The following is a 27,703-nucleotide window of genomic DNA, read 5'->3' as shown; positions in this document are numbered from 1 at the left end:
CGCCGCGCGCGCTGGCTCGGCGCGGAGGAGCTGGCGCGCCGGCTCGGCGTGCAGCCGGCCGCGGACGACGCCCAGCGACTCGCTCAGCTGTTCACGCAGGTAACATGCACCTGGTCTCGGGCGCCGCGCGCGCTGGCTCGGCGCGGAGGAGCTGGCGCGCCGGCTCGGCGTGCAGCCGGCCGCGGACGACGCCCAGCGACTCGCTCAGCTGTTCACGCAGGTAACATGCACCTGGTCTCGGGCGCCGCGCGCGCTGGCTCGGCGCGGAGGAGCTGGCGCGCCGGCTCGGCGTGCAGCCGGCCGCGGACGACGCCCAGCGACTCGCTCAGCTGTTCACGCAGGTAACATGCACCTGGTCTCGGGCGCCGCGCGCGCTGGCTCGGCGCGGAGGAGCTGGCGCGCCGGCTCGGCGTGCAGCCGGCCGCGGACGACGCCCAGCGACTCGCTCAGCTGTTCACGCAGGTAACATGCACCTGGTCTCGGGCGCCGCGCGCGCTGGCTCGGCGCGGAGGAGCTGGCGCGCCGGCTCGGCGTGCAGCCGGCCGCGGACGACGCCCAGCGACTCGCTCAGCTGTTCACGCAGGTAACATGCACCTGGTCTCGGGCGCCGCGCGCGCTGGCTCGGCGCGGAGGAGCTGGCGCGCCGGCTCGGCGTGCAGCCGGCCGCGGACGACGCCCAGCGACTCGCTCAGCTGTTCACGCAGGTAACATGCACCTGGTCTCGGGCGCCGCGCGCGCTGGCTCGGCGCGGAGGAGCTGGCGCGCCGGCTCGGCGTGCAGCCGGCCGCGGACGACGCCCAGCGACTCGCTCAGCTGTTCACGCAGGTAACATGCACCTGGTCTCGGGCGCCGCGCGCGCTGGCTCGGCGCGGAGGAGCTGGCGCGCCGGCTCGGCGTGCAGCCGGCCGCGGACGACGCCCAGCGACTCGCTCAGCTGTTCACGCAGGTAACATGCACCTGGTCTCGGGCGCCGCGCGCGCTGGCTCGGCGCGGAGGAGCTGGCGCGCCGGCTCGGCGTGCAGCCGGCCGCGGACGACGCCCAGCGACTCGCTCAGCTGTTCACGCAGGTAACATGCACCTGGTCTCGGGCGCCGCGCGCGCTGGCTCGGCGCGGAGGAGCTGGCGCGCCGGCTCGGCGTGCAGCCGGCCGCGGACGACGCCCAGCGACTCGCTCAGCTGTTCACGCAGGTAACATGCACCTGGTCTCGGGCGCCGCGCGCGCTGGCTCGGCGCGGAGGAGCTGGCGCGCCGGCTCGGCGTGCAGCCGGCCGCGGACGACGCCCAGCGACTCGCTCAGCTGTTCACGCAGGTAACATGCACCTGGTCTCGGGCGCCGCGCGCGCTGGCTCGGCGCGGAGGAGCTGGCGCGCCGGCTCGGCGTGCAGCCGGCCGCGGACGACGCCCAGCGACTCGCTCAGCTGTTCACGCAGGTAACATGCACCTGGTCTCGGGCGCCGCGCGCGCTGGCTCGGCGCGGAGGAGCTGGCGCGCCGGCTCGGCGTGCAGCCGGCCGCGGACGACGCCCAGCGACTCGCTCAGCTGTTCACGCAGGTAACATGCACCTGGTCTCGGGCGCCGCGCGCGCTGGCTCGGCGCGGAGGAGCTGGCGCGCCGGCTCGGCGTGCAGCCGGCCGCGGACGACGCCCAGCGACTCGCTCAGCTGTTCACGCAGGTAACATGCACCTGGTCTCGGGCGCCGCGCGCGCTGGCTCGGCGCGGAGGAGCTGGCGCGCCGGCTCGGCGTGCAGCCGGCCGCGGACGACGCCCAGCGACTCGCTCAGCTGTTCACGCAGGTAACATGCACCTGGTCTCGGGCGCCGCGCGCGCTGGCTCGGCGCGGAGGAGCTGGCGCGCCGGCTCGGCGTGCAGCCGGCCGCGGACGACGCCCAGCGACTCGCTCAGCTGTTCACGCAGGTAACATGCACCTGGTCTCGGGCGCCGCGCGCGCTGGCTCGGCGCGGAGGAGCTGGCGCGCCGGCTCGGCGTGCAGCCGGCCGCGGACGACGCCCAGCGACTCGCTCAGCTGTTCACGCAGGTAACATGCACCTGGTCTCGGGCGCCGCGCGCGCTGGCTCGGCGCGGAGGAGCTGGCGCGCCGGCTCGGCGTGCAGCCGGCCGCGGACGACGCCCAGCGACTCGCTCAGCTGTTCACGCAGGTAACATGCACCTGGTCTCGGGCGCCGCGCGCGCTGGCTCGGCGCGGAGGAGCTGGCGCGCCGGCTCGGCGTGCAGCCGGCCGCGGACGACGCCCAGCGACTCGCTCAGCTGTTCACGCAGGTAACATGCACCTGGTCTCGGGCGCCGCGCGCGCTGGCTCGGCGCGGAGGAGCTGGCGCGCCGGCTCGGCGTGCAGCCGGCCGCGGACGACGCCCAGCGACTCGCTCAGCTGTTCACGCAGGTAACATGCACCTGGTCTCGGGCGCCGCGCGCGCTGGCTCGGCGCGGAGGAGCTGGCGCGCCGGCTCGGCGTGCAGCCGGCCGCGGACGACGCCCAGCGACTCGCTCAGCTGTTCACGCAGGTAACATGCACCTGGTCTCGGGCGCCGCGCGCGCTGGCTCGGCGCGGAGGAGCTGGCGCGCCGGCTCGGCGTGCAGCCGGCCGCGGACGACGCCCAGCGACTCGCTCAGCTGTTCACGCAGGTAACATGCACCTGGTCTCGGGCGCCGCGCGCGCTGGCTCGGCGCGGAGGAGCTGGCGCGCCGGCTCGGCGTGCAGCCGGCCGCGGACGACGCCCAGCGACTCGCTCAGCTGTTCACGCAGGTAACATGCACCTGGTCTCGGGCGCCGCGCGCGCTGGCTCGGCGCGGAGGAGCTGGCGCGCCGGCTCGGCGTGCAGCCGGCCGCGGACGACGCCCAGCGACTCGCTCAGCTGTTCACGCAGGTAACATGCACCTGGTCTCGGGCGCCGCGCGCGCTGGCTCGGCGCGGAGGAGCTGGCGCGCCGGCTCGGCGTGCAGCCGGCCGCGGACGACGCCCAGCGACTCGCTCAGCTGTTCACGCAGGTAACATGCACCTGGTCTCGGGCGCCGCGCGCGCTGGCTCGGCGCGGAGGAGCTGGCGCGCCGGCTCGGCGTGCAGCCGGCCGCGGACGACGCCCAGCGACTCGCTCAGCTGTTCACGCAGGTAACATGCACCTGGTCTCGGGCGCCGCGCGCGCTGGCTCGGCGCGGAGGAGCTGGCGCGCCGGCTCGGCGTGCAGCCGGCCGCGGACGACGCCCAGCGACTCGCTCAGCTGTTCACGCAGGTAACATGCACCTGGTCTCGGGCGCCGCGCGCGCTGGCTCGGCGCGGAGGAGCTGGCGCGCCGGCTCGGCGTGCAGCCGGCCGCGGACGACGCCCAGCGACTCGCTCAGCTGTTCACGCAGGTAACATGCACCTGGTCTCGGGCGCCGCGCGCGCTGGCTCGGCGCGGAGGAGCTGGCGCGCCGGCTCGGCGTGCAGCCGGCCGCGGACGACGCCCAGCGACTCGCTCAGCTGTTCACGCAGGTAACATGCACCTGGTCTCGGGCGCCGCGCGCGCTGGCTCGGCGCGGAGGAGCTGGCGCGCCGGCTCGGCGTGCAGCCGGCCGCGGACGACGCCCAGCGACTCGCTCAGCTGTTCACGCAGGTAACATGCACCTGGTCTCGGGCGCCGCGCGCGCTGGCTCGGCGCGGAGGAGCTGGCGCGCCGGCTCGGCGTGCAGCCGGCCGCGGACGACGCCCAGCGACTCGCTCAGCTGTTCACGCAGGTAACATGCACCTGGTCTCGGGCGCCGCGCGCGCTGGCTCGGCGCGGAGGAGCTGGCGCGCCGGCTCGGCGTGCAGCCGGCCGCGGACGACGCCCAGCGACTCGCTCAGCTGTTCACGCAGGTAACATGCACCTGGTCTCGGGCGCCGCGCGCGCTGGCTCGGCGCGGAGGAGCTGGCGCGCCGGCTCGGCGTGCAGCCGGCCGCGGACGACGCCCAGCGACTCGCTCAGCTGTTCACGCAGGTAACATGCACCTGGTCTCGGGCGCCGCGCGCGCTGGCTCGGCGCGGAGGAGCTGGCGCGCCGGCTCGGCGTGCAGCCGGCCGCGGACGACGCCCAGCGACTCGCTCAGCTGTTCACGCAGGTAACATGCACCTGGTCTCGGGCGCCGCGCGCGCTGGCTCGGCGCGGAGGAGCTGGCGCGCCGGCTCGGCGTGCAGCCGGCCGCGGACGACGCCCAGCGACTCGCTCAGCTGTTCACGCAGGTAACATGCACCTGGTCTCGGGCGCCGCGCGCGCTGGCTCGGCGCGGAGGAGCTGGCGCGCCGGCTCGGCGTGCAGCCGGCCGCGGACGACGCCCAGCGACTCGCTCAGCTGTTCACGCAGGTAACATGCACCTGGTCTCGGGCGCCGCGCGCGCTGGCTCGGCGCGGAGGAGCTGGCGCGCCGGCTCGGCGTGCAGCCGGCCGCGGACGACGCCCAGCGACTCGCTCAGCTGTTCACGCAGGTAACATGCACCTGGTCTCGGGCGCCGCGCGCGCTGGCTCGGCGCGGAGGAGCTGGCGCGCCGGCTCGGCGTGCAGCCGGCCGCGGACGACGCCCAGCGACTCGCTCAGCTGTTCACGCAGGTAACATGCACCTGGTCTCGGGCGCCGCGCGCGCTGGCTCGGCGCGGAGGAGCTGGCGCGCCGGCTCGGCGTGCAGCCGGCCGCGGACGACGCCCAGCGACTCGCTCAGCTGTTCACGCAGGTAACATGCACCTGGTCTCGGGCGCCGCGCGCGCTGGCTCGGCGCGGAGGAGCTGGCGCGCCGGCTCGGCGTGCAGCCGGCCGCGGACGACGCCCAGCGACTCGCTCAGCTGTTCACGCAGGTAACATGCACCTGGTCTCGGGCGCCGCGCGCGCTGGCTCGGCGCGGAGGAGCTGGCGCGCCGGCTCGGCGTGCAGCCGGCCGCGGACGACGCCCAGCGACTCGCTCAGCTGTTCACGCAGGTAACATGCACCTGGTCTCGGGCGCCGCGCGCGCTGGCTCGGCGCGGAGGAGCTGGCGCGCCGGCTCGGCGTGCAGCCGGCCGCGGACGACGCCCAGCGACTCGCTCAGCTGTTCACGCAGGTAACATGCACCTGGTCTCGGGCGCCGCGCGCGCTGGCTCGGCGCGGAGGAGCTGGCGCGCCGGCTCGGCGTGCAGCCGGCCGCGGACGACGCCCAGCGACTCGCTCAGCTGTTCACGCAGGTAACATGCACCTGGTCTCGGGCGCCGCGCGCGCTGGCTCGGCGCGGAGGAGCTGGCGCGCCGGCTCGGCGTGCAGCCGGCCGCGGACGACGCCCAGCGACTCGCTCAGCTGTTCACGCAGGTAACATGCACCTGGTCTCGGGCGCCGCGCGCGCTGGCTCGGCGCGGAGGAGCTGGCGCGCCGGCTCGGCGTGCAGCCGGCCGCGGACGACGCCCAGCGACTCGCTCAGCTGTTCACGCAGGTAACATGCACCTGGTCTCGGGCGCCGCGCGCGCTGGCTCGGCGCGGAGGAGCTGGCGCGCCGGCTCGGCGTGCAGCCGGCCGCGGACGACGCCCAGCGACTCGCTCAGCTGTTCACGCAGGTAACATGCACCTGGTCTCGGGCGCCGCGCGCGCTGGCTCGGCGCGGAGGAGCTGGCGCGCCGGCTCGGCGTGCAGCCGGCCGCGGACGACGCCCAGCGACTCGCTCAGCTGTTCACGCAGGTAACATGCACCTGGTCTCGGGCGCCGCGCGCGCTGGCTCGGCGCGGAGGAGCTGGCGCGCCGGCTCGGCGTGCAGCCGGCCGCGGACGACGCCCAGCGACTCGCTCAGCTGTTCACGCAGGTAACATGCACCTGGTCTCGGGCGCCGCGCGCGCTGGCTCGGCGCGGAGGAGCTGGCGCGCCGGCTCGGCGTGCAGCCGGCCGCGGACGACGCCCAGCGACTCGCTCAGCTGTTCACGCAGGTAACATGCACCTGGTCTCGGGCGCCGCGCGCGCTGGCTCGGCGCGGAGGAGCTGGCGCGCCGGCTCGGCGTGCAGCCGGCCGCGGACGACGCCCAGCGACTCGCTCAGCTGTTCACGCAGGTAACATGCACCTGGTCTCGGGCGCCGCGCGCGCTGGCTCGGCGCGGAGGAGCTGGCGCGCCGGCTCGGCGTGCAGCCGGCCGCGGACGACGCCCAGCGACTCGCTCAGCTGTTCACGCAGGTAACATGCACCTGGTCTCGGGCGCCGCGCGCGCTGGCTCGGCGCGGAGGAGCTGGCGCGCCGGCTCGGCGTGCAGCCGGCCGCGGACGACGCCCAGCGACTCGCTCAGCTGTTCACGCAGGTAACATGCACCTGGTCTCGGGCGCCGCGCGCGCTGGCTCGGCGCGGAGGAGCTGGCGCGCCGGCTCGGCGTGCAGCCGGCCGCGGACGACGCCCAGCGACTCGCTCAGCTGTTCACGCAGGTAACATGCACCTGGTCTCGGGCGCCGCGCGCGCTGGCTCGGCGCGGAGGAGCTGGCGCGCCGGCTCGGCGTGCAGCCGGCCGCGGACGACGCCCAGCGACTCGCTCAGCTGTTCACGCAGGTAACATGCACCTGGTCTCGGGCGCCGCGCGCGCTGGCTCGGCGCGGAGGAGCTGGCGCGCCGGCTCGGCGTGCAGCCGGCCGCGGACGACGCCCAGCGACTCGCTCAGCTGTTCACGCAGGTAACATGCACCTGGTCTCGGGCGCCGCGCGCGCTGGCTCGGCGCGGAGGAGCTGGCGCGCCGGCTCGGCGTGCAGCCGGCCGCGGACGACGCCCAGCGACTCGCTCAGCTGTTCACGCAGGTAACATGCACCTGGTCTCGGGCGCCGCGCGCGCTGGCTCGGCGCGGAGGAGCTGGCGCGCCGGCTCGGCGTGCAGCCGGCCGCGGACGACGCCCAGCGACTCGCTCAGCTGTTCACGCAGGTAACATGCACCTGGTCTCGGGCGCCGCGCGCGCTGGCTCGGCGCGGAGGAGCTGGCGCGCCGGCTCGGCGTGCAGCCGGCCGCGGACGACGCCCAGCGACTCGCTCAGCTGTTCACGCAGGTAACATGCACCTGGTCTCGGGCGCCGCGCGCGCTGGCTCGGCGCGGAGGAGCTGGCGCGCCGGCTCGGCGTGCAGCCGGCCGCGGACGACGCCCAGCGACTCGCTCAGCTGTTCACGCAGGTAACATGCACCTGGTCTCGGGCGCCGCGCGCGCTGGCTCGGCGCGGAGGAGCTGGCGCGCCGGCTCGGCGTGCAGCCGGCCGCGGACGACGCCCAGCGACTCGCTCAGCTGTTCACGCAGGTAACATTTTTACCGAGACAAATATGTAGAAAATCGTCCGTGCCGCTCGATTGTAAGTGGTGCCCATCACCTACTAATTCTTCTTCTTCTTCGTCTTTGCCTTTATCCCATTATTTGAGGTCGGCTCTCCTTGTTCTCATGTGCCAGGACCGTCTGTCCTGGGTTGTCTGTGGATTTAATTGGGCTCGTTCTAAATCCTTTGACACGGTAGACCATCCAGTAGCGGGCCGGCGCCCTGGTCCTCTTTTGGTTTCCTGAAGGGCCAGCGCCTTTTTCACGATATGGTCATCGCCACGCCTCATAACATGTCCATACCACCTCAGCCTTCGTTCGGAGAGTTTCTCAGTGATGGGCGCTATTTTGAAACTTCCTCTGATGTGCTCGTTACGCACTTTATCAAGTCGTTATACTCATACTAATTATTTAAATATATAATATTGTCTTCGGTTACCGCGATAGTTACTCATGAAAAAAAAAAACTATGAAAACGGATTTAAATCGCGTATATTGAATTTATAATACATCCCGACGTTTCGAACTCTTTACAGCGTTCGTGGTCAACGGGTGACTGAGGAAAAATTACAAAGTGCAAAAATACCCACATACTAAAATAATAAACAATCATAGACTACAAACTTTAAGGCTGGTTGTACATGCAAAATCGGTTCATAAGGCTAGTTATACACTATAATTATTTTTCAAGTAAAGATATATATATATATACGCGATAAAAACTATGCCGGCTCCAACCCTACACCACGGACCCGAGAAGATTTAATTCCCTCCTAAATTGTAGGAGGGTATCCCAATATGGGACCGGCAACAAACTCGGCGGGACACATCTTTTCAAAACATCAGAATGTCCAGCATCATCCAACACTAAGGTCTCCACACACAGGTATTTAAATATAATCAGTGTCTCAGGAAAGGACGAACGCGGGTCTTTTGCCATCGGTGTAACGCGTCCTCATTCAGGAGCACTAGCGTTCCTCCCTATCAAAAACGTGGCCTACGTCTACAAAATCGAGAGTACCGGCTGAAACTATCTTTCACGGGGGGACGTAACATTTGACGTGACGTCCTAAGCATTAATGCCATGAAGCTTTTCAGGTATCCTCCCATGTTCTGGTAATGTGAGTGACGTTGGGAATCCGTAAGTAACGATAACAAAATTTTCAGCTGACATATGATGCTCGTGACTGTTACGCCGAACCAATGTGTCAAGTTTTTGGGAGCTCTCTAATCAGGAAGCCTCTGTCGAAGATCTTAGTCTCACCTCACACGGGAGCAATAGCATCATACTTAAATTACGGTATCTGAACCAACTTACTAATATGGCTCTGCGACCCAAGGAGGGTCTTGGCCTCCGAAAGAAGAGCACGCCACTTTTCCCGATCATGCGCCGTTTCCTGCCAATTGCCCGTCCCACCGGGCGGCCCTCAGTCGGTCTTCCCGAATAACCTTCTGACTGACCTTTAACCTTTAAATTCATAGGTATATTATATGTTTCCAGCCTTCGAGCGGTCTGATCTACTTCCCCGACTACCTGCTGTGCGCGGCGTTCCTGATGACGCAGCACGCGCCGCTTACACAACTACTGTCTTACGCTTTCAAGGTATACTTTTGTTTTTATAAGCTTTTATTTATCTTGCAATGCTTGTATATAATATACTAGCTTTTGCCCGCGACTTTGTCTGCGTGAAATTAGTTCCAACAGTTAAAGTATAGCGCCTGGATAAAATGTAATGGCAATAATTTTGAGCATAATATGCTTCATTGCTTACACCAATTAACAGGCAATTCATTAATTTTCTCATTTCCACCCCCCTTTTCACCCTCTTTAGGGATGACTTCCGACATAAAAACTATCCTATGTCCTTCCCCGGGGCTCAAACTATCTTTATGCCAAATTTAAACTAAACCCGTTCAGCGGTTTAAGCTTGAAGAGGTAACAGACAGACAGACACACTTACGCATTTATAATATTAGTATGGAATTGGATGCATTTATAAGATTAATATGGGGCAGTTGACACTGAAAGCGTTAAGGAACAAATGAGGAGTGTCTTTTCAAAAGGGCCCATTTTTGTATTGTTTTCCTATGAAAACCCATGTTTGTTGTTGAGGAGTGTCTTTTCAAAAGGGCTTTTTCTATTAAACATATTAATAACGGGTCACTCACGTACTTTAAGTCGAAAAACGCTCGACATGATTCACTCCGTACCGATCAGCATCATCAGGAGCTTGCGTATACGGTGACGGTGGGCTTATTTCTCTATAGAAATATTCGTGCTCATCATATCAATAAATGCCCTTACCTTAAATACCTTCCATTTTTCCAGCTATACGACAGCACCGGCACCGGTCGCGTCAACGCAGCAACATTCGAAGAGATCGCGGGCCGCTGCCTCGGGCTCTGCCAGGAGGACGCACACAACACCTTCGGCCAGGCCGACCTGGACGAGAAGGGCTGGCTCACTTATGGTAATATTCATAGCTGGGCACCGTTAATCAAATAGTTAACTTCGTTAAACGTTAAAATGTTACATTTCGGACGAGTTAACGTAAGTTAACGTTAATAGTTAATTCGTTAACACGTAACAAAAATTGTTTTTTTTTATATTACTAATATTGGCATTAAAAACATCAGCCGTTAGCGCTTTAAAAAGCAGAGGGTCTGCCTTAAAAGCCGAGCTTGGCTAGACCCCAGATCAGCGTGAAAAGTTAAATAGCAAACCCGTTAATAGTTCTGGGGTGGTATAAAGGTAAAGCTAGTTTTTAGCGTTCTTATTTATAAAGAAATCAGTACCTAAAGATAGGCAAGGTCTAGGAGAAAAGCTTATAACTTGCTAACTCACACAGGTTTATTTATAAACCAGATAGAGCACGAAAGGGAGAACTGTCAGTCGCAACGATTTTAGTTCCCTAAAACAGTCAACAATAGCATTTCTCAATTTCCTATTTAAAAAAAAAATCGTTAAACTAATTTTACGGCTTAAACTCACTTGTTTTTAGAGAGGAGAGCCTAGGTCTCCTTTCTCAAGCATTAACAGTGCGAGCAGCGTTCACGACGGCCGTGCTTCACCGTACCGTCACGTGGTTCGTGTTTGAACCGTAAAATTAGTAATGTTAGTATGTCTCACGACAGTTTAAATTCGGTCAATTTTGTTCGTGTTTTGGAATCTTCAGATTAACCATATTAACCAGTTTGAAGATACAAATGCCACATCGACAAAATTTAAACACAACGAACATTATGTTGGTTACATAAGTTACATTTTAATTTTAATTAGATTATTTAGGTTATTATTTTAAGTTAGTTTAAGATTTTGCATGCCATGTTATGGTAGACCATACATGCATGTACCTACACTTAATAACTACAATATGTACCTATAACATCCCAATGACATGTAACCATAACAACTGTGTATTAAGCAAAAAAATGCTTTGGGGTTTGAGGTTTGAAGCTTGTGATAGTGCCTATATTAATAGTTCCAACTTGTCTTTCCAGATGAGTTCATCGCTTTCGCCCAAAAGAAGTCTTTCTTCTCGTTCCTATTCGCTTGCGAGTCCGCACCGAAGTCGAAATCTCAGTGATCCGAACTCAACACCGTCACCACCGTCTCCGGGCAGCTCCACACCAGCATGGCGTGATCTGACAAAACGAGATTAAAACGAAACAGGCGCAATTGTCACTGTCACACTAATATGGAAGAGTGACAGAGAGACACGAGAAGCGATTCGATGGCGAAGCGTAAGCCATCGTCACCTTGGCTAGGCCGCCTGATACGAAATAATCATCATCTGCCTATATCATCAGGGCCGTATGCTTGTTTGCCAACAACGTGGTATAAAAAAAAAGCCTACGAGTTTCGTCCACTTCAATAAAAGGTGCATTGGGGTAAGGCGGGGTAAATAAAAAACACTAGAAGTATTAAATAATTTCACGGTTTAGACTCACTTGTTTGTCACTCAATACACGGTCGTCGTGAACGCTGCTCGCACTATTAGTGCTTGAGAAAGGAGACCTAGGCTCTCCGAAACATGTCGCGCGAGTGACTAAAACAAGTGTCTAAACCGTGAAATTATTTAATGTTAGTATGTCTCACAACAGTTTAAATTCGACTAGAAGCATTATATGTACTGTATAGTTTGGGATTGGGACTGTCTCATTTCAAACATAGACAGAGATAATCATACTGTCAACCTTCGTGTATTCCTACAAGGACGCGCCGCTCACGATAGGAGTGGCGTACATAGGGTTAAAGGTAAAATACGAGAAACTTAGTAAGGTTAGATGGGATATTAAGAGAAACATTAGGGAGAGAAACATTTGCAGGGACTTCTCATACTGTTTGTCTTGCCCCGAGCAAGATAAACTATGTTTCTCTTACCCCACATGAACTAACCTCCAGTGGCAACATCAATGTATTACATTCGGAACTTATAATGATGTAAACAAAATTCAGTCATTCGGCCAATAAAGAACAACGTACATTTTGTATCTATGGAATTATATAATTACATTGACATGTGTCAACCTTTTTTGACTTAAAATGCGTACATTTTGTATCTATGGAATTATATCATTGTACTATGGATGGTATAGAAAGGATGCCAATCTCTTATGGCAGAATTGTTGCAAAGTGACCGCTTTCAGCTTTAAATAATAGTTCCTAATCTCTCCGGTTGCGCTAGTTAGGCTCTGGGACATGAGTATAACATGAACCATATAAGGTAACAAATAACCCGACCAAATTACGTAGGTTGTTTTTGGTAGTATTTCGGTGTATGGTGGCGCCGCCTAATTACTGTTTTTTGATGGACACTTTTCATACATAGAGATTTGGCTCCTTTATATAGTCTCCATGCATTGTACATTATTTTGAGATCCGAATGGAATAGATTAAAAAGATAGTAGTACCTATATCTTTTTTGTACAAATGGAACTCAGTATATTTGAATAACAACGGGTATGAATAACTACAAATTATTAGATTTGTAAGACTTAGGAGTAATGCTTTTAACTGATTCAGTAGCGTGAATTATGAGTTAGTACAATTCGTTCTTGGCAATGTATGATTTCAATTTATTTATTAAATAAGACTAAAGACTTTGGTTACACTTGTTCGCGGATGACAGATGTGATGTTATGATTTAATATTAATTCAAAACGCGAATGTTTTAAATGTTACAAATAAGAATAGGTCTTGGAAGTCATTCGATAGAGGCTACTTATTTATTATTAAATATTTGTAAAAAGTCATTCCTTAAGAATGAGAACTGTCATTAATAGGGGTGAGTTACAACACGAGGGTAACTATGAACAAGGAAAAAAGAGGGAGTACCCAATGTGACAACACTATTTTGCTTATTGCCAATGTCAGGGTCATTTCCACAGCTATCTCCATTAGTTTTAAGTAAAAATAGCTTTTAAAGTCACCCCATGCGTTCCGAACTCCCGCTTGACGATACCTTACATTGTAAGTTAAATTCTAATCCTTGTGGTTCAATCAATAAGTTATTCAAAGTGGAAGTAAGCTTATCTAATACTTAAGTCCCCGGCAAACTCGGTTCTCCATACAAACGTAGTTACGATCTCATTTTAAAACGACTAGCTAGATTGTTCTGAAACTTTGTACTCGCAATAGGATAAGGTTTATACCTTAGGTCTGTAATTAGTTTATGTAGCTTTAGATAGTAAAAACATAGTAAAAAAAATACAGCGAATTTAAGTTTTTCATACAAAAATTGTTTTTGCTATATTTCGTTTGTTTTATAAACTGGAGCTATATAAACTAATTACAGACCTCGATATACCTCATGTCATTGTACATGCAAAGTTTCATTACAATCCAACACGTAGTTTTAAAATGAGAACGAAACTCCGTTTGTATGGGAAGGTAAAATTCGGTCGAGCTTGCCGGGGACTTTTAAGTCAATTCTTCATTTATGCGATTTAAATAGATATAGATTTTAAAAACTGTAATAGATGTCATATATTAAAGAAAAAGTGACGAAGCCCTCCAGTGGTGAAGTCCGTTACCACTGGAGGGCTTCGTCACTTTTTTTTAAATATATGACATCTATTACAGTTTTTAATTTATATATAGTAGTGTGACTACTTAAAAAACACAAATCAAAATATTTAATAAAATAATTTGATTTGTTCCCAAACTTGTTCTTAGATATATATTTTATTTAAAAGTGTGTCGCCATTTTTAAGTGTGAAAATCGTTCAATCAATTCTAAATTTTGCAAAATGTATTCGTATAAAGAACAAGTAGAGGTAGATTTAGATTGTATTTTTAGTTTAAAATGCTCATAGTAAGTAAGATTAATGTTTTTTTGAATGAAAAAAACCGATATAGTTTTGTAAAATGAGGCTAATCCTTCCTTAAAATTTAAGCCATTCCCTATATCTATTAGCTGAAATTACATTGTACCTAGTATTTATATTTGTAGTTTTATGTAATTGTAATTTTATATTGCGATTATTTGTAAATATAGTTTAATACGTATATTTTCCATTGTAGCCAACGTAAGTTCTTGCTATATTCCTTTTAATTTTTCCACTTAATAACTCAGACCTATTATTTCAGTTTATATGTAGTAGGTATTACATTTTTGACTATTTGCAGTTTTATATTGCTTAAAGAAGATGCTGTGAATATTGCATTAGATTGAGATGTCTAGTGATAGTTTTACTATTTTTAGAGAAAAATACGGGCTTGTACTTTAATAATTCTTCCTTTTTACTTCACTTCCCGAGTCAGCCATTTTTGTAGTTTTTTTTTTGTAGATTTATATAAAACTCGGAATTACAAGAAAATTAATAGAATAAGACATAATCGATTCGTAATAGGGGATAAATGAGATGAGGTTACAAGCGGGAAAGATAACATTTTTTTTTTTACATTAATCAATTTAATCTAATCGAATCAGTAAGTAGTAGATTTCACATATAAAAAGAGGCGAATGGAATAAATGACCACTGAACGTAAATATATAGTCACACATGTAAGTTAAAAATAATAAATATATTGCAAATTTTAAGAACCCACAGAACAATCCACATGGAACATTTTCAGAAACTTCTTACATTATTTTAATATGGATCTGTCGAACAAAATTACGACAAATAAAGGTTTCTTGTTATTTCTCGAATAAGAATAAGAAAGAATTAAAGAAAAGAAAGAAAATTATGAAAAAATAACAAGAATAAGAATAATAAGATGCTTCTTATTCTTATTCTTATTCTTGTTATTTCTTCAAAATTGTGTTCGACTTTTTGGAAACTTAGTCTAACTTACACAACTGTACCTACCTACACGACGTATTATTGTGTTTACTGGCCTCTCCTTATCGGACGCTTACTATACAGAGGTATTCACTTGTACCATAGAATAACTTATACTAGAGCGGTACTACTGTCATAGTAAACTGTAAACCCAGTAAATTCACTGCCATCTGTCGACACACTTTAAAACTAAAAATGAAGATTTATAAAAATACGATAAAATGTATTTAAATATGGATAAATGATTTTTTTTATTTGCATTAATTATTTTTATGATTTTGACCCATGTTCTTTAACTGATATGCGTTAAAATTGTTAAATAACAAACGAAACCGTCAACGCCATCTATACGACAATAGGCCAAAGCTAGTAGCGCCCTCTGAACGAGAATCAAATTTTCTTGATTTTCGAGGCACGTTTTTTCCTCAGACTGTATCCATCTATTACGGAGTTATAGCTATCTTTGACTTGTACATATTGTGCAATAATAAGTTATGGACAATTACGATCACCCAGTATTCATATAAAATAGCTGATTGTTTAATTTATTTGTTTTTAACATTACTTATTTTACTGTTTAATTGTTTGATGAGATTATTTTGCTGTTGATTTACTAAAATTTATTACTTTATTGTTTTATACTAGTTATTAATTCTCCTTTAGTTCTCTTCAATTACGTGCTTCACAAAAAATTGTGACGTTTTCAACCAAAAGGTACCACGTTGTCGCTTGCCGATAAGGTTGATTTCAAATTGAAGCTGTATGGAAATTACGCCTTATTGATGACCGACAATAAGTACCCTTTTGGTTGAGAATGGCACAATTGAACTTCCACACATAACTACACGTGACTACAAGTGTGTATGTTAGGCGGCATATTCTCAGTACCCTTACCGGTCAATTCGAACGTGATATAGATACGAGAACAATTCGAGATCTAATAGATACGTTATAGTTCTCAACTAGTTATCTTTTGCAGTTCGATTCGAGAAACCAATTGTCATTTCACGATACAAATTATTGTGACGTTTTGGGATATCCAGTAATGGTCTAAGTAATATCTTAACTTAAGCAAATCTTAAAGAGATCGTTCAAGAAGACATTCGGAATCGCGGAAATGTCAAATTTGAAATGACTTTCTTAAATATCAGGTTATATAGTTTTAACTATAAAACTCCCGTGAGACTCAAACATATTGGATTATTTTAAACCAGGTCACTCTCGTATTGTTAAGTCGAATAGCTCGACATGTTTCGGTCAAATTTACAAGGACCGTCTTCACGGAGACACGACACGTCTTCACTAGTCGAGGGCGCGGCGTGTACTGCGCCCTCGACCAGTGAAGACGTGTCGTGTCTCCGTGAAGACGGTCCTCGTAAATTGGACCGAAACATGTCGAGTTATTCGACTTAATAATACGTGAGTGACCCGGTTTAAAATAATCTAATAGGTTATATAGTTTTTGTTTCGTATCTAGTTGATATCTAGATCATTGTTCGAATTGGTCCGCTAGTGTAAATTACATTCGATAGCGTTGCGTTGTGTCATTTTGTATGGGACTTTGAGTTTCCAAGACATCCCGCTTGGCGCGCTGTTCAAAATCCCATACAAAAAATAGACATAACGCAAACGCGAACGCTCGTCGCGCTATCGAATGAAATTTGTGCCATTTTCAACCAAAAGGGTACTTATTGTCGGTTGTCAATAAGGCGCTATTTCCATATAGCTTCAATTTGAAATCAACCTTATCTACAAGTGACAATGTGGTACCTTTTGGTTGAAAACGTCACATTTACATTATTTACTAGGGGTTCAGTTTGTCAACCAACTTAATAATTAATAATTTATTTGTTTTATAATCTTAGTATAATGATGTTGTAGCATTCCTTTGGTATTGTTCATTTTATTGTATCATTTTAGGATGGATGTAAAAAATCTGCTAAAATAAATAGACACTGTTTAGTATTGCGTCGTTTTATTTTGGAGAAAACCTAAAGGGGCCCACTGACTATCAGTCCGCCGGACGATATCGGCCTGTCAATTAGAACAAAAATTTTACAGTTCCGAACAACTGACAGGCCGATATCGTCCGGCGGACTGATAGTCAGTGGGCCCCTTAAGAAAGAGCGTTCGCTAGGTGGCGCGGATGCACGAAATGGGCGCATACTTAGTAGGGAATCGATAAAAAGCAGATTGGGTAAAATATAAGCTACCCAAACTACTAATTTCACGCAGACGAAGTCGCGGGCAAAAGCTAGTTTAGAATAATTTCAAACAGCATAGGTAATAGGTATAAAATTTATTTCTTTTTCTTGTAAAGATTCTCGGGATCCTGGCTCGTAGCCTCTTCGGAGTCCGCAGGTAAGCTGTATTCTTTTCCTTTCTAAAAACATAAGTATGTGCCATTTTCAACCAAAAGGGTACTTATTGTCGGTTGTCAATAAGGCGCTATTTCTATATAGCTTCAATTTGAAATCAACCTTATCTACAACCGACAATGTGATACCTTTTGGTTGAAAACGTCACAAATACCTCAGTTATACAGGCTCTCCCTAAAACCAACGCCAAGAGTTTAAGGGCTTATAGAACAGGGGCCCATTTCTCGAAAGGTATTAGACTAATATTATTAGTCCACGAACTGTCAAATCGTAAGAGTTTCCATAGCAACACACTAATAATATTAGTCTAATATCGTTCGAGAAATGGACCCCAGCTGATGGGCTACAAGATTCAGCAAAATTAAATTAACCCTTAATGAAAATCTCATATTTTTTTGAGATATCGGCACTGTTATAAGAATTCTGGTTATAAAAGGTATATAAAAGTGCCGATATTTCAAAAACTGAGATTTTTATTAAGGGTCAATTTACTTAGTCTTGTAGCCAAAATAGAATACTTGCCTCTCCCGTGAAGTAGCTGAAGTGTGTAATGCCGTCCTTAAGGCGGTTGTTAAGTAGGTACATAAACTCCGTGTTACTTTGTACATCATAAAGTATGTTCAACAGCTTGTGGTAGTGGAATACGTACCTAGAATCATAGATATAATATATACATAACAGCTATAGAACTAGCCCTTTTATCTTTAATTACTAAATCGCGTTGAAAAAAGTTTAAAATTACCTTCGGCGCACTCTACAAATGTGCCAAATTTCATGTGTAGGTTTAATAGTTTTCAAGTGGTGAATTGGTCAAAAGTAGCTAGAAATGGTTGGTTTAATATTACATACGGTTGTTGCGTTGCCAGTTCCTTTTTTTTTGAACTTGGCTGGACACGCCGCGTGTCTAGATACTATTTTTTTTTTTATGTAATAGGAAGCAAACGAGCAGACGAACCGCCTGATGGGAAGCAGTCATCGCCGCCCATGGACATAAGCAACACCAGAGGAGCCACTTATGCGTTGCCCACCTTTGAGAACCCTAAATACCTGCTTCTTGAAGAACCCCATGTCATAGCGCAAGGGAAACACCTCAGAAGGTAGCTCATTTCACAACTTGCACGTTCTGGGCAAAAACGATATACTTAGATACGCGTCAAAAGTTCTATTACTATATATATAACTATTGCTATGTAGGACTATTCTTCTTCCTGCCCTTATCCCACGTTATGTGGGGTCGGCACAACATGTTTTTCTCTTCCATTCTCCTCTATCATTCGTCACCTCAGTACTCACTTTCTTTCTCATATCCTCTTTCACACAATCCATCCGGGCCCGTAGACAAGATTTCAATCGCTAACGCTCCGTAGCGAACGAAACGCAACTGTCACTGTCACAATGATATGGAAGAGTGATAGAGAGACAGGACTTCCGGTTCGAGCGCCATCTTGATAGTTAGCATCGTGATTAATTACTTTGTTTTTTGCTCATTAATATTGTTTAAAGTGTAATATCGATAGCTTATTATACAGTAAACTAATGTGGTAGTGTGCAGTGAATGGAGAATTAATTTTGAAGCGCGTTTAACCACCATCTTGGAGTCAACGGCCGGTAGTCCACGTGCTTCTTGTAAAGTCTAGTTATCGATTTACAAGAGCTAACAAATCACCGTACACTGTCTTGTACAACCGTACAATTTTTGTAGTTTTTAAACCTCTTAATACCTTGATACTGGCGAAATAGTCCCACTGGGCTGAAGCCATAATTTTAAAAGAAGAAGAAGATAGAGAGACAGAAAGCGATTCGACGGCGAAGCGATAGCGATTGTCACCTTGGCTAGGCCGCCTGGACTATTGTTTGAATTAAATGATTATTGATTGATTGATTGAAAAGTAATCAAAACTTACCACAGCGTGGAAACTTCGAGAGGCATCTTGACCATCGTGCTGTAGAGCGCCCCCGCGACAGTCTTGAGCTCCAACTGGTTGCCGAATAACATCCCGATTTGAAACACGGTACTGTTTCTGTATCTGTATCGTTATTTTCACAATTTACTTGTATTTAGAAACTTTAATAAATAAAATTACGGATTTATAAGTAGGCCAAACAATAAGAAGGTATAGAGGGAAATGCTAAGAACACAATTTTTGACAAGGTAACTTTGTTTGGACTAGTTAGGAGATGAACATATCAAAAGTCCCCAACCGTAACCCTGGTGCGGGGGTTTGAAGGTTAAATTTTTCGGTTTTTCACTTATACTTATCTTCGAAACTTTGCGTCTTAGCGACATGGCCACTTAGTTTTCACACATTTTTTAGAGCATTCATTTCCTGGTCTAAAGGAAAACATAGGATTCTAAATCTTATAAGCTACTTATATTAAAAAGGTCAGCAGTACCTACAAACTTTGAAACTAAAACCACCCAAATACTCCAAAATAGAGATGGGCCGAATATTCGGTAATCATTCGGTATTTGGCATATTTGCCAAGTTTTCTAATGTTCGTATTCGGCCCAATTATTCGGCTGAAGTGAAATATTTTCAATTTTTTAATAATGTTAATATCCAGAGAGGAAAATGGGGACTACGTTTGTATGGATAGGCGGTTTCGGGGCGGTCGTCCTCTGTCGTCTTAAGCTTGAAAAAAAATTAATAGGTTAAACGGAAATGAAAAGTTACTTTTTTCTAAGTGTGTGTTCCTTATTGATCTCGTATCTCGTCGAATACACCGCGTGCTGCATGAATTGGACTAATTTCCGTCTGCCAGCTATATTCCAGGCATACTGGAGACAAAAACAAATAGCATTTTTTTACGTTTTTAACCCTATTTAGCACAAAAAAGTCAAGGTAGTCCTAACGGTTCAGGGGGCTTAAAACGGTAATCGTTCGCAGAGAAACGAAACGAAACGCCCTCTGTCTCAATACTCTCAATCCCATCAATATGGAAGTGATAAAGAGACAATGACACAGAGGGACAGAGAAAGACTTGAAGCCTTTAAAATGTGGTGCTGGCGGCGGATGGAGAAGATTAGTTGGACCGAGAGAAAATCTAACGAGGAAGTTCTTAACCTTGTGCAGGAGAGGAGGTCCCTGTTGCAAATCATTGAGAGCAGAAGAGGGAAGATGGTTGGGCACCTGTTACGACACGACGAATTCATAAAAAATATTGTGGAAGGGAAAGTAGAAGGAAGGCGGAAGAGAGGGAGACCAAGAAGAACATACATGGACCAACTAAAGGAAAAGATAAACGTCGTGACGTATCAGGCGGTCAAACGAAAGGCTCAGGAAAGAGATACATGGAAATTGCTCCACCGGCAAGAGCTAGGCTCTTAAATTAATGATGATGATGAAAGAGACAATAAGCTTTTCGTTTCGTTTTTTGCAAATATTCGTCATTTTGGCTAGCCCCCTGGTTCGGAAAAAAAAACAAAAAGCGGGTCAAACTAAGGACGAACCTTGCCAAATTAAGGGTTAAAAAAATATAGCCGATTATATCTTGTTAAAGTTAGACCAAAAAAAATCTGCAGCGATTTTGATAGCATACGCAGTGCGTTATTTTAAACGTCAAACTTGCTGTGTGCTATCAAAATCGCTGCAGACTTTTCTTGGTCTAACAGTTATAGATAGATCGTGTATTTCACGCATAACTATCGCGGTAACCGAAGACAATATACATAATCCTAATTTTAGTATAACAAATAAGTTTTTTTTGGTTAAAATTTCATTTTAGATACAAGCTTATTGGCTGACTGGACTTTTCTTTCAACAAGCAATTAATACTCATCGAGAAAATGGCCTTCTTCTATGTCCGTCATAACAACTAGAGTTGTGATGACGGTCATAGAAGAAGGCCACCTTCCATTTAGCGTATATAATATAGAGACTATATATAGATAGTCTCTATATATCATATACCATAGTAATGCTTTAGCTCAATCGAAGTCTAATTTAGCTTGTATGATTTGACCTGAACATCATAAAAAAACACCGTAACCGCATCCAAATCGGACACGCAGTCATACAAACACACCGGTCAATTTGGTATTTAGTATTGCAACCTTATAAGGTACAGAACATTACGGCCCAATATGGAATTTCCTAGATTCAATGGGCATTAGTAATGAACTTTAAAGGGCACCTAAAAGGCCCGCTATTATAATAATAGTAACAGCGGTCAAACTTATAACAGCCCTCTTTTTGCGTCGGGGGTTAAATAGGACATATGGACATAGGATGGGGGTTGAATGGGACACTGTCAAATATATTGTACATATATGAATTAATCTTTAGATTTAAGATAATTGCCTTGCCCTACCAGGGCCCATGTGAAACTATTATATACGTAACACCCTGTGTACCATGGATGCAATAAATAAATATGAATATGAATATAGAAGATTCGTACGGGATGCTCCTTATTATTGAATATATGCAGCTGCCGCCTTGCGTCCGTGGCCTCTTTCATTCTCCCAGCGTCTAAATCGGCCACCAACTTCAACTCTTTAAGCCTCTTGGCTTCCTCGGCAAGCATGATGACGTTCTCCAGATTTTTGGAATCCAGGACGTTGAAATCCAGCCTTTCTAGTACCTTTGTCAGGTTTTCGTTGACATCTGTGGGATATACAGACTTGAAATCGAATTCAATATATTAATAAATTGATCGAAGCGCTAGGGAGGAAATAATTCTACAGATAAGTATTTTTGAAGAACAACCAGCCAAGTCATTGAGCGCAACGTTTACTTAAATTGGACATTGTTGAATTTATGATGTTTAATTAGGTTTGGTTAGGTTTCTTGATCACGTCAACAGTGTCAACCGATCCCGATATCGAGAATAGAACAAGGGCGGGATAGTTGAAATAGCAATCCCTTACGGGGGCGTCCTGTGTGACCCAAAGGTCTGAATCAAATAAAGGGCACAGTATACAAACGGGCGGTTAGACCAGCCCTGCTCTATGGATCTGAGAGCTGGGTCGTGAGACAACACGATGAACAGAGAATGCACGTAATGGACTTCTGACCTCACAACCCAGAAGGGGAACTAGGTCATGTTAGGATTAGTCCGGTTTCCTTACGATGTGAAAAGCGACTGGTAAGTATCAAATGATATTTCGTACATAAGTTCCGAAAAATTCATTGGTACGAACCGGGGTTTAAACCCGCGACCTCAGGATTGAAAGTCGCACACTCTTAACGTTAGGCCACCATGGTGGCACTGCAGTGATTCACTTACACACACACACACACACACACACACACACACTCCTTGTTCACTCAGACCTGTAAAGTTACGAAAGTAGTCCAAAAAGGACATGCTTCTGGGTTTGTCGGGGAACAGTCCGAGGTGTATGATCTCCTCCATCCGGTCTGCGTTTGGAAGCCTCTGACCTGGTCGGAGCGCTGCGGAGGCGATCATGGCATACAGCCCTAGAAAAAGTAAAAAAAAAAACTCAACTTGGGAGCAAATCAAATATTGTTTTGATTTTTTTAAAGTAGTTACTAAAGGGGCCCACTGACTATCAGTCCGCCGGACGATATCGGCCTGTCAGTTGTTCGGAACTGTCAAATTTTTGTTCTAACTGACAGGTCGATATCGTCCGGCGGACTGATAGTCATCGGGCCCCTTTATATACATATAGTATAGAGTATGGATGGATAGGTGGATGGTCTGTGTGAGAGACGATATGAAACGAATGCGAGTGAATGATGAGATGACGGGCGAGAGAGAGGTATGGAAGAAAAAGACATGCTGCGCCGACTCCAAATGAATGGGATAAGGGCAAGCGAATGATGATATAGTATGGATGGAAAGTAAGGATTTATTTATGTCAAGGTGTATTAAATATACTTACAGGTAGCCACCACCGCTGACCCCAAATTCTCAAGTCTTCGCATGTGGAATATCACTCGTGGTATCAGTTTCAAACAAGTTTCATTTAAACCCCTCCCGCATCTGGGTATGAGCCCGATTTATCAGCAAAACTGTTATATAATTTATTAAAGTAATAAAAGTATAAACAAAGTAAGTAATTACATTTTACATTCGATTGTAAAAATGTTAATTTCCATAATGGCACATATTAATTGAAAATATTGAGAGTTTTTCATTGTTATTTTAAAATAGGCACTTCATATTAAAACGTTTGAGCAACTGATCGACACAATTACTTATATACTCACAGAACTCCTGTTTTACTTTCGGTATTCCCGATGTAATTTTTGGTTAAAAGGAATACATTTTTAAAGCGAAATGTTACTTTTTATACTGTCTATTTCAGGTAATATACATCAAATACCGTACCCCATTAAGCGTAGGCAGTCGTAAGGCGTGCGACTTCTTAACCAGAGCGGGTTCGGAACAGGCTTCCAAGCTCGTAACAACGAATTTTTTGGAATTATATAAATATCATTTGGGATATCGATTTTCGGTGAAGGAAACTATCGTGATATCGTGAGGAAAACGGACTCAGTTAGTCCATAAAGACTCAGTTTCTAGCACTGGACCTAAGAGCCCAAACATCTCTAATTAAATGGTCAGAAGGCGCCAGCCTCAATGCTAAGGGATTAGCCGAGGTTTTTGCGAAAAGCTCCCTAGGCTCCCTTTCCCGCTGGCCACGACATTGCGGTAGCTTCGGCTAAGGCGACAATCATAGGTGGAAACGAAAGGACCGATCGCTGTGTCTGGCTCCAACCTATGGTTGTCGCCTTAGCTGAAGCCAGTCGCGCAATGCCGTGGCCAGCGCGTTTCTGAGACAGGTATTCATTCTGCAGCCTAGGAAGAAATTAAATACTCATACAGTGCTTGACTTTTTGGCCCTACAGTTCACCTAGCCTCCGCCCGTTTTCTCATAAGCTACCCGGTCTTGAAAGTCGTGCACGGCAACATTAGCGTGATAGAAGACCTGAATGTGCCGCCGCCGTCACGTCGAGCCGACATGGAGGACGACATCACATTCGGTGGGCATGAGGAGATGCCGGACTTCCACGACTTCCTGAATGAGATCGAAGACTTACAGCGATGGAGTAAGAATAGACAATCGTTATCGGCGACCGAAAAGTAGATAATGTATGGTTCATGGGGTTGGCAACTGTCAAAGGTTTGCGTAGATGGCGCCATCATACCTTGCCCCTTTTTTTATGAGATTTGCTTACAGGACTGGCATCCACGGCATAAAATTCTATTCCTCCTTGATTCCTTATATAATGCTTATTCCTTGTGTTATGTATCCGTGCATATACGAAATAAATAAATATGAAAAATAGACATAGCGACAGGTACTTAACTGGCCATCAAAGATGTTACTAGCAGTAAGGTTTACGAGTTAAATTACAATAAGAAAAAAAACCTGCATGGGAAGCTGGAAATCTTGGAGAACATTTAGGTCATCTATATTAGGTACCTAAATGTATATGCAGCCTTCCCTTCCTTCGACCGCTTAAGAATTATGCGCATTTAAGGGTCTGCCATCTTGTGGCCTTAATTCCGAGTTACTCGTAGTTAGCTAACACTGGAACGCGCAAGTGGCCCTTAACTAGATAATTCGCCACGCCAACCAGCAGTTGCCAGTCCCAGTTCATGTATACTTCCTTGAGTTTTGCCATCTTGTATTATAATACTTAAATCGGAAACTTAAAAGGTACACTTCATGCCTTCACAATAGAGGATTGATGTGTGTTTTCGATCACCATCTTTCAGGCGCGAAACTAACCAGCCCCACCACCTCACACGACCACGACCTAAAAGACCTGGACGACGCCTCAAAAATGCTCACCAACATAAAGGAACACCTAAAAGTGGCAGCCCAAGAGCAGCTGGAGACCAGGAGGCAGAACGAGCTGAATCTACCCCACGAGGTTGACCAGATGTGGAAGGATCCCGTGAAGTTGCGGGAGTGGTATTATATGAAGCTGTGCCTGACGTTTTTGATACATATACGGTTCCAGATGGACACGGCTATACGACAGAAAATGTGAGAAAGCCATTCCTATCTATCACACTTAGCTCATAGGTACAGAAACTTCATATAATCTCAAAAACTGTAGCAGATATGCAACATTTTGTTTTATAATTTCTTTTGTAAACTCTTTCTTACAACGTTTGCACATTTTCTTTTGACGTGATAACGTCTTATAAATCGATGAACACCGGTGGCATGCACGAAAAAGTGTCACGTTATGTACAGATCTCCATGGAAACGTTGTGGACAGATCTCCATGGTAACTAAAAGTATAGAATTTTTCATCAATGTTTTCTTATGACGTTATCACGCAAAATTATCGTCCGTAAACCGAATTTACAGACAACCACATTTTTTTCCTAGGTACCTTTTGTATACTTACTGTAAATTTATGTTTTTATATTTTAAAATTATAAGAAATACAATTTTCAAGGGCTAAGCCTAGCCTAAGTAGGGCCTTGCGGTAAGAGCGTGCGACTTTCAACCCGGAATTCGCTGGTTCAAACCCCGGTTCGTACCAATGAGTTTTTCGGAACTTATGTACGTAATTTTATCTACCAGTCGCTTTTCGGTGAAGGAAAACATCGTGAGGAAACCGGAATAAAAATAAGGCCTAGTTTCCCTTATAAATATATTAAGTGTACAACTTCATATGCTCATTGTAATTGGCAGGGCAATTGGCACCTACCCGGGCTACCGCATCGGCTACCTGTTCAACCGGGTGATGAAGATCAAGACCCAGATGTACAGGCTCCTGGAAGAGTGGGACACGATGACGTAAGCGGTTACCTTTATCAGCCTCCACCCGTGACTTCGAGTATTAAGGTAGTTTTATATGTACAGACATTGAGCGTGCCAGACACGTGCCGTGCATTTTTAGGGTTCCGTAGTCAACTAGGAACCCTTGTACTTTCGCCATGTCCGTCTGTCTATCCGTCCGCGCATGGCGGCGTGGCATCAAGCATGGCGACAGAACGGTAAAATTAATTTTTTTTTGGTGTACCTCCTATACAATATTATGTTTTTTTGCATTTTTGTCCGCTTTAACCCAATGATAAGGGATATCGTTGGATAGGTCTCCAAAAACCATTTTTCGATAGTGATTTATTTTCGGAAATAATCGCTCTAAACAAAAAAAAAACATATGTCCCCCTCGTCCTTTCTCCTCGTCTCTAACTTTTAAACCATGCGTCCAATGAGGGCTATCGTTTTTTTGCTCACCAGTTGGCGCCTCTGTTGATGGTGGTCCAAAAGACTTAAGAAAAGCTGTCAGTCATTGAAGTGACAAGTGACATTTGACATTTCGAACTATGGAAAAGACCACCATCTACACTAGCGCCCCTAGCGGCGAATTCATACGCGTTAGCCCTCATTAATTTGAAAAAAAAACTTGTAAATAAATCTTAATAAATACTTTAAATGAAAACTAGTGAATATAGTTCCAGCCGTTTTTGAGTGACTGCAAAAAATATTCCCTTCAAGGTAAAAAAACGTACAAAGCGGTTAATTTAGGTTATTTCATTTACGGTTATAACTTATAACCGATTTGCATTCCCTAGTAGTATGCCTTACGGAATTATGTTCACCTTTTGTACAAAAAGTTGTTCTTTTGTGCAATAATAAAGTATAAAAAAATAAATACTGTGTTAGGTTTAAGATATTGGGGGTAGATGAGATTTTCTCGTCAGCCGGTTGCACCCGGCAACAGGCCTGTCAGTCGACATACGATAAACGACCGTGTCTCATTTCTCGGCACCCTTTTCCCTCCAAAATAACATACTGTTTTTAAGATGTAATCATATTTAAATCCCAACTTTCTTCAGCAAACAGTTGGAGACACAAAACCGTCAAAACTGGCGCGTGAAGAAGCACAACTTGCTGCTGTTGCTGCAGATGTACGAGAGAATGCTGCAGCTGGACGTGGATTCCAAAGATGCAGTGGAGATGATCAAGTTCCAGTTTTTTGGCCGGGAGCAATTCCAGACAGAATATGATGTGCCTCCAACCAAACCTTTCTTCAAATAGAAATAGACTAGTGAAAATAAAAAAAATATTTAGACTTTTAAAAACATATATAGACGATATTGTGTCACATTTTACTGCTCATTAAAGATATGATGGTGGACTTAGTGCCATGCCAATATAAATGATTTCAATTCCAAAATCTTCAAATGAGGAACTTGAAATCACTAGAAGAGCGTAACTATGCTTAAAAGCCTTCAATCTCGCCTCTAAATACGGCAATTCGTCATTAACCACTTACAGGTGGCCGCCATTCTTATGCTATTCGAACCGATCACTCACGGGTTGAAGGCCCGTTAAAGGGATAAGTTTTAGAATTTATATTTCCGAACAGCAAAAAGACGTTTTGTAAATTCCGAACCAAACAAATCTGAATATACCTAACAATTCCTATAGAGAAATACACCGAAATTAACATACGATTTTTGAAATCACGAAGTCCTAATTGCCATTATTCCGAAATTTTTAAATCCGATTTGATTTGATTCCTATTTTAAATATCCCATTTTTTTATTCCGTATAAACGTTATTCCGAATGCCATTCAAGTGGCGTCAACGAAAACACGAAAGGTAGTCAAGTAGTAAGTAAGTAAGTAACCTATTAACCTAACCTAACCTAACCTAAACCTACTTTTCTATAAAAAAATCTTTTCTTTGTGGGGTTGCAGTTCTAACCTAACCTAAACCTCCTTTTCTGTAAGTAGTTCGTTACTGTGGGGTTTGCAGTTCTACCTAACCTAAACCTACTTTTCTGTAAGCAGTTCGTTTCAGTGGGGGGTTGCAGTTATAACCTATCCTAAACCTACTGT

General features: G+C 48.3%; 3 protein-coding genes across 3 annotated transcripts in view; 2 read left to right on the top strand and 1 right to left on the bottom strand.

The window, feature by feature from the left end:
- LOC134745623 (lysophosphatidylcholine acyltransferase) overlaps positions 1 to 13,233 on the top strand; it is a 67,434-nt gene extending 54,201 nt beyond the window's left edge. Inside the window, exons 9-11 of the mRNA XM_063679730.1 lie at positions 8,752 to 8,853; positions 9,580 to 9,721; positions 10,752 to 13,233. Coding sequence (XP_063535800.1) covers positions 8,752 to 8,853; positions 9,580 to 9,721; positions 10,752 to 10,837 — 330 coding nt within the window. The 3' untranslated portion in view covers positions 10,838 to 13,233. The remainder of the gene's footprint in view (positions 1 to 8,751; positions 8,854 to 9,579; positions 9,722 to 10,751) is intronic.
- A 6,356-nt stretch (positions 13,234 to 19,589) lies between these two features.
- On the bottom strand, positions 19,590 to 22,864 carry LOC134745697 (uncharacterized). Its single transcript, XM_063679814.1, has 4 exons — positions 22,767 to 22,864; positions 22,195 to 22,341; positions 21,320 to 21,525; positions 19,590 to 19,697 (listed from the first exon to the last, which is right to left on the bottom strand). The coding sequence occupies exons 1-4, from the start codon at positions 22,807 to 22,809 to the stop codon at positions 19,590 to 19,592; spliced, it is 504 nt and encodes a 167-aa protein (XP_063535884.1). The 5' UTR covers positions 22,810 to 22,864.
- A 168-nt stretch (positions 22,865 to 23,032) lies between these two features.
- On the top strand, positions 23,033 to 26,900 carry LOC134745300 (uncharacterized). Its single transcript, XM_063679294.1, has 5 exons — positions 23,033 to 23,192; positions 23,737 to 23,937; positions 24,611 to 24,884; positions 25,545 to 25,649; positions 26,696 to 26,900. The coding sequence occupies exons 1-5, from the start codon at positions 23,165 to 23,167 to the stop codon at positions 26,895 to 26,897; spliced, it is 810 nt and encodes a 269-aa protein (XP_063535364.1). The 5' UTR covers positions 23,033 to 23,164; the 3' UTR covers positions 26,898 to 26,900.
- Positions 26,901 to 27,703: the final 803 nt, after the last annotated feature.

Source organism: Cydia strobilella, chromosome 11 (assembly GCF_947568885.1).
Source record: "Cydia strobilella chromosome 11, ilCydStro3.1, whole genome shotgun sequence".
Lineage (NCBI taxonomy): Eukaryota > Metazoa > Arthropoda > Insecta > Lepidoptera > Tortricidae > Cydia > Cydia strobilella.
This window is presented reverse-complemented; position numbering and strand designations above follow the sequence as displayed.